This window comes from Callithrix jacchus, chromosome 11 (genome assembly GCF_049354715.1).
Source record: "Callithrix jacchus isolate 240 chromosome 11, calJac240_pri, whole genome shotgun sequence".
NCBI classification, from domain to species: Eukaryota; Metazoa; Chordata; class Mammalia; order Primates; family Cebidae; genus Callithrix; species Callithrix jacchus.
Window position 1 is genome coordinate 42,270,338 of NC_133512.1, and position 15,116 is coordinate 42,285,453.

At 35.1% G+C, this 15,116-nt stretch overlaps 1 protein-coding gene across 12 annotated transcripts in view; it reads left to right on the top strand.

Annotated features, from left to right (window-relative positions):
- The window catches only part of CRPPA (CDP-L-ribitol pyrophosphorylase A), a 337,573-nt gene that overhangs the window by 220,061 nt on the left and 102,396 nt on the right, over nt 1-15,116 (top strand). Inside the window, exon 10 of one of the 12 annotated variants that reach the window (XM_054237213.2) lies at nt 3,709-3,771. The exons of 10 other annotated variants lie outside the window; for them this stretch is intronic. In XM_054237213.2, the coding sequence (XP_054093188.1) occupies nt 3,709-3,726 (18 nt within the window). In that variant the 3' untranslated portion in view covers nt 3,727-3,771. Of the gene's footprint in view, nt 1-3,708; nt 3,772-13,535; nt 14,321-15,116 lie in introns of those variants that run through there. One more of the 12 variants, XM_017975303.4, reaches the window with a different exon arrangement.

The window sequence follows — 15,116 nt, forward strand, 5'->3', positions numbered from 1 at the left end:
TGTGGGAATGCTGTTGGCATGAAAAGACTCAAATCTTTCTGTTCATTCCAAGTCCAATCATCCAGCTTATTTTCTGAGTGCCCGGTGTTTATTATGTACAACATAATGTGCCAGTCACAAAGGAGTAGTATGAACTTCCAACAAGGTTTTATTCCTGAAGAAATTAATATACCTGGAGATGATATCCTTCAAAATTGCAAGGGCATACATTTTAAACAATATAAAGAATGGGTGTTAAACATTTATTCTCTACCTTGTTCTCCCAAAATTTTAAGATGAATTAGCCATAAATAGCCTTCTTTGATAAGGGTGGGACACGCGATAGTATTAGAGGAGTTGAGAAGAGGTAAGGCTAATGTTCACCCTGCCTGCCATGATTTCTGACTTGGCAGAGGGCAGCTTTTGTGTGTCATAAAAGGAGGTTCCATAGAGTCACTAGAACTTAGAAGATCATCATGAAGTGAGAAAATTAAATGCTTTATCCTGAAATTATGAAACTATAGACTACAAATTTTTTTACCTAATATATTGCTTTTCTGACTCATATATATTTGAAAAGAGATTCAGTGTAGAACACTGCAAAATCAATGAAAGTAGTATTAAGTATGTAAATAGAGGAAATTGGAGCTTTTCCTAATAAGACAGATATTAAACTGGCAAAAATAGAGGTATAAGTTATTTTTTTAATTATCCCTTATCCCTTGTTTTTATGAGACTTCCTCACTATCCCAATTCATGACATAGCAAAAGGAACTATTTTTGACACTTTGTGTTTTATAATTAGAGCATTACATTAATGGGGGTGTATATGTAGGCTTTATTATTTCGATTCACATTAGTGAAGCCACTGTTACAAAATAATTGCTAGAAAATGGTGATGTTACAGTTCAGAAAGTTGAGATGCACACATTAAAAGCATGTAATACAGAAGGTGTTGTGTCTCAGAGGTTTCAGAAAGGTGTTTCCAGGGGATAGTTGTATAATAAGAGGAATAGAAACAAGGCAATTTGACAAGTGGAATCCAACTGTTAGTCTTCAGGGAAAACTTACAGAAAACATTGATATACTTCACACTTCATTGGGATTCATCTGATTTCCTGTAACTATTTACACAGTAAAACTCCTACTCTATTATTTCAATGAAAAATTTTGAATGGTATCTAATTTTAGTCTTTGTCCAGTTTCTGATATTTTGAGTAATGAAATATTGAAAAAGTAGTGGCATGACAAATAGTCTAAAAGAACATACTGAGTAATTACGCTTTGCAAAATTGAGTGTTTTCTAAGGTACATGGCATTATTTTAGTGCATTGAAATAAAATGTGTATACCCTGCTTGCAGCAGTTTTATGTAGATTTTATTGAATACAATGTGAGTGAGGGAGATATCTCTGTTTGTTTTGATTTTATGCAATGCTAATTATCCAAACTGCATAAAAAGCTGTACAAGGAACTCTAAAATCACAGTGTTTAATGGAATCAAGTGAAGAGCATAATGTTCATGCTGGAGGACTTGAAAGCATCAAGAAGAGTAGGAAATGTAACTAGATAGGAGAAATGTGAAGTCAACCTAATTTTAAATATTTGACATTCTAAGTCAATGACAGTAAGTCTGAATGATTTGAAACATTTGCATCCTATTGCCTAATAGGTGCTGTATATCATTTTAGAGCAAAGATAAGTGATTTCCAAAATCAGGAGCTATCTGTCCAGGAACCATTTTTCAGGAATGAGAGTTAAGAGTGGTAGAATTTGTTCCTATACAAAATTCCTTACTTGCTTTCCCACTCAGTAAAGAGAATAGTTTGTAAAATTAGGGCATGTGTTTATTGTCTCTGAGAATCCTATCAACCTTTCTGATTTTGATCACAATGGAAATATAAAAGGACTTCTCCGTGGAGAATCAGAGAGCTGTGTAACATTGGGCATTAAGTTTTGTTTATAGAAAATAGCAAGATTTATTAGTTTTTCATCCATCTCATTACTCACTTTGACAACTGGTAAGGAAGTATACTTTAATTAAGATTCAAACTTCCTCTTACTGAATGGAGAGTGACGATGTACTAATGCTGTTTGGAAATGAGTTGGTTTAATAATAAACACATCTACAGTAATTCCGCTTAGACTCTGAATTTTAATGGACAGGAAAAACATGTTTTACACAGACACTATTCATGATGATTATGCTTTTGTCATGGTTTATATGTAGTTTTGTAATCACTGTATCATTCTACAACACTTAGTAAGAAGGAACATATGGAAACAGTGTTCAAAAAGAGTACCACAGAGAATTTGCTACTTTTTTCAGCTAAAAATGTACCTTATAATCTTTCACATTAATGATTTTGTTTGAAAAAAGATTTAGAATTTGTATTTATGGCTCAAAAGTTTCTAAGTCATAATAAAAATAGGCCACAGATCTTACCTACAGACAGATCTTTCAAAAGAGGGGTTCAGAAACACAAAAAATTAAAAGTTGTATTGAATATACTAATTTTTTTGTTTACCAAAAATACTTTTGTATTAGAAATAGTGAAATTAGGATGCAAGGAAAGGATGTTTAATTTTGTTTATAGGCTTGCAAGCTGAAATCAGCGCAATATGAAATGTATTAAAATATGGACCACTAAACTCTATATTACCTACTGGTATGTACTTACATCATTGGTTTGAGCCAACCTTATGTTCCAGTCTTACTATAAAGTAAGGTAACAAAAAATATTTTGACCCTCCAGTGGGGGATATGCTTTTGTGAAAATATACCAGTAATTGTTAAGCCACCTACAGTTTTTTAATATATGAAAGTATGCATTTATGGTTTTATAATACACCTATCCTTATTATACTATGTTTCTAGTTACCTTTCAGTGAATAGTCAGGTCATTTCTTGCTTATCTACCAGTTAAGTACCTTGGATTCTGACTTGATCTGATTGTTTTTGAATTTTAAGTAGGAATGATATGTTTCATTAACTATTACTAGGATTTAAATTTAATTGTGCCTTAGTCACCACCTTAATTCGCTTAGCCCTTTATTTAATTTCTGCCTTCATATTTAAGATGTTTTGATGATATTAAAGGATTTAGACTCTTTAGGGAGGGTGATCTTTTTTTTAGTTAAGAAAGTCCAGTATTAGCACAAACTTGCTTGTAATTTTCTCAGTGTGATAAGAGGAAGTAAGCTAAAGCCACTACATAAAAGGTCAAATATACTTATTCAATTCCCAGTTCTTGCCCATGGAGAAAGGAATAAGCATGATCACCAAGTCTGACTTTTTAGATGAAAATTGTTACATAAGTTTACCAAAACATGCTGATAACAGCAAACATTAAAACATGCAATGGCAAATCTTTCTGAACTTTGGTATCAGTTTTAATAATGAAGGCATTGTATTTAGCCTAAAAATTACCAGTTTAAGCAACTACATAAACACGACTGGTGTGGGGTGGGGAGTGGTTAATTTGCAACAAGTGACCTGGCCAATAAATAATTTCAGAATCTCATTCATATTTTCTACAGTTGTAACTTCTATATCATAACTCCAGTGTTTCTAATAAACTGACAACACCAAGCTTTGCCAGCATTATCATGAGAACATAGATTTTCTTCACCAGTAACTTTCTCAAGTCATATAAATCAGGGTTACCTTAGGTTAGTTGGGTGTTAAAATGGCATGTCTTTTGTTACTTAGAGTTTAATTTTTCCACAGGCATGTGAGGTTAGCTGAGCAATAGCAAATGTGGCCCTTGTAAATTCAAGAAAATAAGTAATGGTGAGTAGCTGTTTTGCCTTCTGCTGCCTGTGGACTAATTGTTTATCTTGAGAAGTGCTGTGTATATTGCATTTAGATTACAGATATTTTCAGCTGATCTATATTTGGGGCTTAATGAGAAAGCATGCATGCTAAGAATTGCAGAGAGGTATCCCTTCTGAATCTTTGAATTATGAATTCTCTGATGTAAAATATGCAGTAAAGAAAAATAATCAGTAGAAATCCGAAATGTTACCTAATTATGATTTTTGAAATATCTTAAAGTCACAGAAATTACTACATTTGCTTATTCTGTTATAGATTCCTTGGCTTTAACAAAGCTTATAAAGGCAGGGGACTATCTCTCTATAACTTTTCAGTTATACTTGGTGCTAAATTTAAATTAATTATCTCAAAATTTTGTAGTTATCAAATTCCAAAGTTTGGTTTAGGTATGGTGGGTAAATGACTGCTAACTCCTTCCCTTCTCAGTTTGTTTGTTTCTTTCTTTGTTTTTGATAAATTTAAGACAGTACAACTACAATTTTATTGCATGCATATGTTGTGGAGTGGTGAAGTCTTGGCTTTTAGTGTATCTAAATAGTGTACATTGTACTCATTATGTAATTTCTCATCAATTTCCCACTCCCTCACTTCCAAGTCTCTGATATCTGTCATCCTCTTCTTTGTTCATGTGTACACATTATTCAGCTCCCACTAATAACTGAAAACTTGGTATGTGAGTTTCTGTTTGAGTTATTTCACTTAAGATAATGGCCTCTAGTTCCACTCATGTTGTTGCAAAAATCTAAGAATTTTAATAGATTTATACTACTTGGATATTCATTTGAATTCATATTAACTTTTCACTCAGTTCAATTGTCATATTGTTTCTGATGCTTGTAACATTTTAGATGGAAGTGTGTAAAATTTTGTCCAAACTACCAAATTCATTTGAAATTTTAAAAAGGAAAATGTAGAGTAATGTGTGTAAATTGCAGAATTATAACTTAACTTTGCTAACTAGATTGAAAATTTTTAATGAGCTGGCAAATGAAATGCTCACCACAGTTTTCTAAAAAACATAGAAGTGCAAATTTTAATTTCCTCTCTAAATTTTTAACCAGTATCCTTAAAATTTTGAATATAGTGATCGTCTTTTTTATAACATGAATTAATACATATGTGAAATCTTTATGTAGATATTACTATATGAATTTCAGTATTTTGCTTCCTGAACAATATTTTATGATAACTTAAAATGAAGCCTTGCATGTCAGTTTCAGGTATATTTACTGGAGGAAGATCAAGGCAGAGGGGTTTTTCAGCCAGTTGAATTAATTGATGAACTAATTGGTTTATCTGTTGGGACTTTTTAATTGCAAATGTCAGAAACACAACATAAAGTGGTTTAAAAATATATCTGAAAAAATCTGAGATAATGGCTTATGGCTTTGTCAAATCCCTATCTGTACCAAATAATTTCGTTTTTTATTCTCAGGTGGTTTTCTAAATAATATCAAACATACACTATATAATTTACTGCTCCCACTTTATGTTTTGTAAACTCAGGGGAAAGAGAGTGCCTCTATCCCAATATTTTCACTGAAAACCGTAATTCTAACTCATTAAGCCTGTTCTAAAATATATCTTCATTTTCAGATTCAATTACTATGGCCCATGTGAATGTACTTTCTATTAATCAGGCCTACTTAACTTGTCCACACCTGGAACCAGGTCAGCCCCACCCAAACTCCATGAATGAGAATAAGGGTGGGGTGTTTTCCCCACAGGATGGGGAACCGGTGTTGGATACACCCAAACAATAGATCATTGTGTTTATTATTTTTGGCAGTTTTCCTCTTTAGCAAATGAGTAAGATAAAGACACTAAAGATTGGTGCCCAAATTATATAAAATTTGGATACTTGTTTATTAATAATTAGCTGTAGAATTGTAAAGGGTCAGATTTTCAGGGGACCTTAAAGTGCAGCTAGATAAAACCCTTAAAATATTGCCAACCATAGTCATTTTTAACCACTTGTGAAATACACTGTAAGTAACATACACTAAAAATAATTTTAAAATTTGGTATTTGTTGTAATAATAATGAGTATAATAGTAATACCCATTTGTCTCATCTTTGTTCCAGTATATTCCCTAGGTGAGGAAGGAAAGGGTAGGTCACATCATCTACATCATTTCTTTTTTTTCATTGCATTAGAAGAATTGAGCTGAGAACTACTATTCTACCATATCTGTCAGCCTTGCGAAAATTCTTTGTTTTTTTAACAAAAAATAGTTTTATACTGTTTTCATCATAATGCTTAGCTTTGGCTTTCTTTATCATATTGGTGTCTTTCCAGATGTACTTCAGTATGTATTGAGCATGAATTGACCCTGCCCATCTCCGACTCAAGTATTCCCTCTCATTCTTCCTGCTTTTTCTGTATAACAGTTTAACACAATTTGGCACAAAATGCTTTACTTATTCATGCTGATTGTCTCTCTTCTTTATCTAGAATATGAAGCCAAAGAAGACAGCATGTTTTTGCCTGGTTTATCACTTTATTTCTAGCACTGGAATGGTGCCTGTTGTAGTGTAGGCCCTCGGTGACTACTGAGTGACCAATATGAAAAGTGCAAAAATGAACAAACACTTGGAAGCTGTATCAGGACATCATAGATTTGAATAGTAGTACTTTTTTGTTTAATGTACTACTCTAATGGTTTCTGTTTACATTATAGACACTGTGTTCCTGATAATATGTAAAATATTAACAGAATATTGGTTAAATTATTTTTATATTTATTATTTCAAGTTATGGAGGTAAAAGTTAATAAATTAAAAATTGCAGGCTATTATCATTCACAAACATGAGTACAGATGATTTATCCTAGGGATTCAGAGATAGTTTAATATTAAAAATTCAGCTGTGGTAATTTACCATACATTCAAGTTAAAGAAAAGTTGGTGACATCCTCTCAATAGTTTGAGAGAAGATGTGATAAAATTCAGCACCAATAATGGTAAACTCTTAGCAAATTAAAGTGTCTTGGTAAAGTTATACTCCAAAAATCTAAATGGAACATCAACCTTAATGTGTTAGGAACATTACGGTATTAAAACGAAGAACAAGAAAAGAATGGTCATAATCACCATTTCTATTGAACTTGGTACTGGATGCTCTAACTAGCACAGTCAGATAAAAGAGAAGTCAAAGAATAAAGGATTAGGAAGTAAGAAACAGTCATTGTTTGCAAATAACACAATTATTTAAGAACTCAAAAGTTTTACACATACAATCAACATACTGTTGCAGCTTTTTTATTCCTGTAATTCAGCAGGCAGGAGTGTTACAGCTGTTTTATTCCCACTGCCCTGCAGCTCAGCGAGCAGGAGCATTAACAACTGTTTCACTCTGCCATTTCAGCAAGTTCCAGGTTCTTTTCCCACAACCAAGAGGAACAAGGTACCAGGACACTGGAGAAGAGGGTAAGGCAGAGTAAAATATATTGAGTGAAAGAAAAGCTCTCGACAGTAAGAGGGGACCCGAAAGTGAGTAGTTGTTTGTGAGGCTAGTCTGTGGTTTAAATGGGCTTTAAATGGGGGAATGTGTGCCGTTTGGTTTATGGGTGGGCTTGGAAAAGACACCATTTGATTGGTTAAAAGGCATCATTCAGAAAGAACCAATTGCGAGAAAGTGAGTAAGATGGTGATGGAAGTTCTTACTCTGGTTCATGGATTCTGTCTGTAACTGGTAGCTTGGTTTTCCAGGCTTTAGAATGTCCTTGGCTTGAAGGTAGAGTTTCACTGGGGACCTGCCCCTGTCTGCCTAGGAATTTGTCTGTCTACTGTCACTATCAATACTTACATGTTTTCATTTCAACATAAATCCGACAAATTTAGAAGCTCCAAATGCTGTGTTTTATGAAATTGGATCAAACTAAATGGCGTATGTGTGTACCTTTGATCTCTCCTTTCATCTTATGAGATATGTGACTATTTTAATTCATTTTCCTTGCAGTGAATTTGATATTTTCATGTATTCATATGTGTTACAGTTTTCTTCATTATTAGACATAGCTCAAAAATACTAAGGACAAATGCTTATATAAAAAAATAACATAAAAATATGAATAGGACTCCTTTTGGATTGGAAGAATTCAGTGTATCTGGTAGACTATTAAGCAAGAACAGTTTTTGATATCTATGTATTAGGTATTTGTTTCAGGTTTCCCACCACATTACCATGTGAAATTCATTGTCTGTTAGGTTTGCATTGTTGCTTAAGGGAATTGATGGTATGCCAATTTAATACTCTTTCACAGTACTAGGCATTTAAATGTGCACAATGCTTACGCTTTATAAAAAGCCTTGTGAGAAGTTTTTTGACTTGAAATTTCTTGTAAAGAGATTTTCATTGACTTGTAAAAATCTTAAGACATCATAAGGTAGCTGCAGGTTGATTAATTATAGAGTGTGTAAAAATCAAATTAGGCAGCTACATATATTTTTAATTGAACTTTTATGTGTCAGGTCATTCAAGTATTTTAAATTGGTAGGCATGTGAATGCCATGCAGATAATATTTAATTTAGATCATGCATGTAGTACTCCCACATGATCATTGTAGATATTGCTCTTATTGTAAATAAATACTATTGATGTAATAAAACTTTTTGGAATACTTTACAGATTTGCGGTTTGTAGTCTAACATTTTCAATTTCTGATGTGAGAGGAATGCTTTCCAATGTGAATCACTTTGATGAAGACTAAGTCACTTAGTATGTAAGCATAACCACTTTGCTTCTTGCACAAGAACTCCTGAGAGGTGATTGAAGTTTATATTTTTTGGAAAAAAGCAGTAATGTCCATAGAAGCAAAGTCACGTTTCGAAGTTTACAGATCTGACAGGGCAAAGTGGCTCATGCCAGTAATCCCAGCACTTGGGGAGGCTGAAGCAGGTGGATCACCTGAGATCATGAGTTTGAGACCAGCCTGGCCAACATGGTAAAACCCTGCCTCTACTAAAAACACAGAAATTAGCTGGATGTGGTGGTACCTGCCTGTAATCCCAGCTACTCAGGAGGCTGAGGCAGGAGAATTGTTGGAACCAAGGAGGCAGAGGTTGCAGTGAGCTGAGATCACACCATTACACTCCAGCCTGGGCAACAAGAGCAAACTCCATCTCAGAAAAAAAAAGGTGGGGGGTGGGGGCTACAGATCTGAAGGCACTGGTTTTGGAATATATTAGAGTGGAATGTCTGATTGTCTTGAGTCCATGTTATTTACAAAATCTGGAAACCAGATACCCCATTAAGGATTTGTGTAGTGAATTATCTAGCCAGTGCAAAGATATGTCAAGTGAGAAAATTCTTTATGAAATTTGTTTAAAGAGAACTTAAAGTTTGTGTGTATGCACAGGAAGCATGCAAATTCTACGTAGAAATGTGATTTAGGAGAATTTTATTTTAATGGTAATAAAAAATGACTGGGATTAACTTTTTTGAAGAGGGCTCATCCTGCAGAGTTGGTACTTAGAATCATTCTAAATAGTGTGTAAAAGGCAGTTAAATGTTTTAATTCTTTTTTTATCCACTTTATTGGAAAATTGTATTTTATGATAATACAGATTTTTTTTAAATAAGTTTTTTGGACCTGTCCTTTCCTCATGTGAGAGACATTAATTACTATGAAAGATAAACAAAGGCAAACATTGATTAAAGTGGTGAAAACATATTTTAGTAACTACTGATAGGGTAAAGAGTGGAGCTTCATTCTGATTTGTGCAGAAGTGGTCATTTTTAAAGGAGCATGAAGGGGTAGGTGGGAGAATATTTAAAATTCCCACGTGATTGTAATGTGCAGCCAGAGTTGGGAACCATTGGTCCAGTTAGACCCTTCAACTAGCCATCGGGTCCAAGTCAAAGCTTCTCAATGTATTGGGAGTCTGGGAGAGAGCAGCACTCCAGTAAAAAATTACAAAGGATTGGTCAATGTGAATGTGTTTAGGCTAGTTGTGTATGTTATCTGGTAATCAAAGAAGTTAAGATTCTATTTACCCACAGAGACTAGGAGACAAAGGTTCCTCTTCTACCTGGTGGAGTTTGGTCGCTTCTAGTGCAGCGATTTGGATGGAATCATTATGTGTTGGAAGTTCTGTAGTTCTTACTACTTTATATTATATAAAATTCAGATGAAAGAATTTACTCATTTTTGCCTAGCACTTTAAGAGGAAGAGGCAGGAAGGATTGCTTGAGCCCAGGAGTTTAAGATCAGCTAGGGCAACATGGTGAAACGGGTTCTTTAAAAAAAAAAAAAAAAAAAAAAAGAGCTGTGCAGGTCTGGTGGTGCATACTTGTCATCCAAGCTACTCTGGAGGCTAAAGCCAGAGGATCGCTTGAGCTCAGGAATCTGAGGCTGTAGTACGCCATGACTGATTACCATTACACTCTAGCCTGGGCAACAGAGGAGACCCTGACTAAAAAAAAAAAAAAAAAAAAAAAAAAAAAAAAAAAAAAATTACTAATTCTTTTCATGGTTTCAAGTATGTTTGGCTTTTTAAACTTATTCCTTGAGAAAATATATTTACCTGATTTTAAACTTAAATCACATATACTTAAAGCCATTGTGTCCCTATCAACCTAGTCCTCATTCTCTGCCCTGATTCCCAGGTGTGCAGCTTGGTTTCATAACTAGGTTTTCCTTCTTGCCCTCTAGCATTCTTCAGGTTCACAATGGTGTATTTATGATATAGGTGTGCCGTGTATATCATGTTTATCCTATTCTGCTTGACCTGGGCTTGGGTAGATTTCTGCTTTTTCTTTTTGTAAGGGTTTTTCCCAACATGTTGTCAGATGAACAAAGCACCTGTTGTGTTTTACTAAAATGAGTGTCAGCATTTGAGCAATCAACAGGGTTTGCTCATTTTGTGTATGAAAATAATATGCATCATTAGGTTATGAAAAAAACAGTATGGAAAGAGCAACAAAACTCAGAGTGATCTAGGTGGCTTCATTATCTCAGTTATTTAGGGAAATGAAAAACTGAGAGTGATTATTGCTTTCATGGGACCAGAATGTTTGATGTGATAGAAACAGGCCTTGTCACCTAATTAGGGAAGATGGCTCTTTTGTTTCAGACTATGAGTGAGTCCTGCAATTCTTAAGTCTCAGACCTGAGTGTCTTTCTCTAGATACTGTAACATGTTCTAGAAAGGCTAAAAGTTCTCTGACATTCAGTTTGTCTTGGAATTTGTCAGCTACATTACTCGGAAACACTACATTTCTCTTGAATGCACTTTTGTTAGTATCTACAGTGTGTCTTCTGTCATCCTAGTTGAAGATAATCTCACTATTTCTGATTGCATATTTTATTTTCTTCACATAAGTAGCCTAGCAAAGCTTCTAAATTAAGGACATTCATTAAAAGTAGTCATTCATAGAATATGGAAAGAAGACATAGTTTTTTGAGCACGGTGTGCACCAGGCATTTTCATATAAACTTTTATAGAAACTAGGATAGCCACATGAAGTGGGAATTGATAGCTCTAACATATGCTGGTGAGGAACCCAGACCCAGAAACTGAAGTAATTTCACATACATAAGCTAGGTGATTGAACTAGATTTGCACCTCAGAAGCACAACTGTGTTCACATGCTCAGTGAGGCTTTAGCAGAAGAACTTCTTAAAGTTAAAAAAGTGTATATATTTTATATATCTCTATACACGTTTATATATATACATATACTACGTGTATACACATATGTATGCACAAAATAAAATGAAAGCCGTGTTACATTATTAATATTTAGTGAGCTTTGGCTTTATCCTAAGACGCAATCTCATTTCTATTAATCTTCAGATTATTTTATGGTCTCATCTTCTCTCCTTGGCTTTTTGGGAATGGGATGCTGTGGGGAATGGGGGTTAGCAGGGCCTTTCCTCAGCTTTGGATGCAGAGGAACCAAAGGAATCTGGCCTGGGTGTGCTTGGAAATCATGACAGCCTTTATTATCAGTTCTTCTGGAGCAATTCAGAACAAGAAATGGACCTGAGCAGATGGTCTGTAATCACTATGGCAAGAATGGATGTGCAGGTGTGGGAGGGGACTTGGAGATCAGAGTCTTCTAAATAGATTCCTTGCAAAGAAGGCATATGAAAGGAAAGAAACTTTTTATAATGCAGCGGCCACAGCCTGGCCCCAAGCATGGGGAGGAGGATATGAAAGTTGCGTGATTAGTTCAGGTATTGCTGTACTTTCTTAGACTCTATCTTCTGGACCGAGGGAAGCTGAGGATTCCACAGGACTTCTAAATAGGGGATCTGAGACCCTTCCAAGCTCTTCTGCGAAATGCCTGTCTCGGTGCAGTTAGATCTGATATCGGTTGCAGTGTCATCAAGATACAGACAGATTGTTTGCTGGGCTACCTCAATCAGCTACAGTGGTATGAGGAAGAGAGGGGAAATCTTTCAGTCAAGTACTAAGAGAGAGAGTCAATTTAAATATCAACCTTTTTTTACAAAAGCAAAATCTCGGCGGAAATACTTGGTTTTAGAAGGAATAGTTCTTTGACACTTGCTTTGTTTCACTGCCAGAATTGGCTTCGTGGGATACATTCCAGAGGGATCTAGAGAGCTATAACACTGCTTTTTTGATAATGCCCACCTTAATTATCTGCACATCTTAATTACCTTTGCTTCAAGGCATCATTGTGTGGTTTACTTTGATTTGGGTTGCGCTCCAAATTGTAATTATATAAAGAACATTGTAAACAGAGTTTCTTAAGCTTTTTTTTAAAAAAATTTACCACTATGATTCTTGGTGGGGTGAGGCAATAATGGTGGTATTGCAGGAACCTATTGGAATGATCTGGGGAATTGTTTCAAGCTGCAAAAGTGTCCACTCCAAACTCTTGTGTTAGTGATTCCAAGACGCCACCTCTGAACAATATCCATGCAAATGTCACATTCTTTGTGTTAAGGAAGAAAATCCAAAATACCAAAAACAAGGTTTTAAACTCACTAGAGCATAATTTCTGAAGTTCGCTCAAGTTTCCAGAGTTTTAATATAGATCCTACTGCTCTGTTGTTCAGTTTGGTCTTTGTCTTCATTACCTTCTGTTTTTGACCCTTAATTGAGAGTATAGTTTATACACATGCAATTCAATTTTCTGTGTGTGAGAAAAATCATACCATTAAAGCAATACAGCAAAATAAAACATAATACAAGATGTAAATCCAAAGTCAGCTTTCTTTGGCACTCAGATTGTTCTAGGTGTAGGGAAATACTTTCCATAGATTTTTCTCTTTTCTGATAAATTTTCAGTAACTTTGTGTTGACAGATTGTAGTTTCTTGCCAGGCTACTTTCTAGAGACTTTATAAACAAATTTAGGGGACACTTAAGAGACAAAGGCATATGGATATTAGGTAAGGGAGTAGGAAACGTGGAGCATAAGTAGTAACAAAAGTATCTCTGTGTGTAAAATCTCTGAGGAAGCACAGTAGGCTTCAGATCATAAGGGAGCCAAAAATGGCCCCCTTTCTCATCTACTTGTATAAGGCTACCTTATCCTTCAGTGTTACAGGGCAGTAGTGCCATGTCTAATAAATAAAAAACTAGGTTCACACTCTCCTCTGCCCACAGCATGGACTAAAAGGCCTAGATTGGGCCTCTTCCAGGACTAGCAGAAGAATATTCATGTGATTGAAAAGCATCTTTGTCTTACCTGTCACTCTGGTTTTTCATCTGTTTAGCAAATATTTTTTTTTTTGTCTTAGGTTGAAGCAGGAGTGGCCACAAACAAACCTCTCGAACACTGAACAGGGAAGGAAGTGGTGATTTATTTGCCCGGGAGCTGTGGAAGGTGAAAATACCTTAACAACCAAGCTCCTCAACAAAGAAAATTCTTGCCCTTTCAAAGTTTTACAGTTCTAGAAATTACATGTGAAAGGGTCTTGATCCATGAAGTAGGCGTGGGGTACATGACTAGGTGGGGGTTTGATCGTGTTTAAGCCAAAATAATGCCTTCCAGAAAGATTGCTTCATACCATGCCTGTGATCTACAGGAGTGTGATTAAGGGTAGCACCTGGTCTGCCAGCCTTTACTTCTCCTATTGAAATGCAATGTAGAAGTCTAGGGGGAAGGGGTTTTAGAAGCTTGAGAGGATTAAGGGTCTCCTTCCTCAGGTAAGTATGTTTAATTTTATATTAAGTATTAAATGTTCTGATCCTCGTAAAATTTTACCATTGGTATTTTCAATTTTAGTGATATCAGCCAAAATATATAAAAAATGAGATTCACGGCTATTTGCTTGAAGAATTCCTTCAAAGTTGGAGGAATGAATCCTAAGTAAAGAAAATAATACCCAGTGAATTGGCCCTGTTTTCATTAGAAGGGATAAGCACACAAAGAAGTAGTGTCTTAAGATATTTTTGTCTGGCTTCAGCAAAAGCAGTACTGTTTCTTTGATTTGTAAAGACTTTTATATATATGCCTGTGTATACATATATATATATATATATACACACACAAACATACATATAAAATTGACATTTAATCCCTTTTATTGTTTGTGGTATTTATACTTAACTATTTGATATCTTCCCAAGCTTATATGAGCAGCAACTTAAAATATGGTGAAATTATTTTCTTAATGTTCATATTATTTAAACTATGGGAGACCGAGCGCATGTGTGCATCACTAATGTAAATGTAGACTTGTTTATTGAAGCAAATTTACCTGAGAAGTAATTTATGTAAAATGTTAATTTCACAAGTTTTTAATAAGAAGTTTATGAAAAAGCCCTTAGTTAACTAATTTTAGAGGAATTGTTTTCTTAAATATAAGGTCAATATAAAATATATACTACAAATATTAATTAAAGTTAAATAATATCACAGTAGTATGATCGAGACCATCCTGGTCAACATGGTGAAACCCCGTCTCTACTAAAAATACAAAAAATTAGCTGGGCAAGGTGGCACGTGCCTGTAATCCCAGCTACTCAGGAGGCTGGGGCAGCAGAATTGCCTGAACCCAGGACGTGGAGGTTGCGGTGAGCCGAGATCGCACCATTGCACTCCAGCCTGGGTGACAAGAGCGAAACTCCATCTCAAAAATAAAAAAAGACTTAGGAAAACAAGTGTAGAGAAATGTTCAAGATTTGTGTACTTAAAAGTGCAAAATAGGGCCGGGCTCGGTGGCTCACGCCTGTAATCCCAGCACTTTGGGAGGCCGAGGCGGGTGGATCACGAGGTCAAGAGATCGAGACCATCCTGGTCAACATGGTGAAACCCTGTCTCTACTAAAGATACAAAAAATTAGCTGGGCATAATGCCTGTAATCCTAGCTACTCAG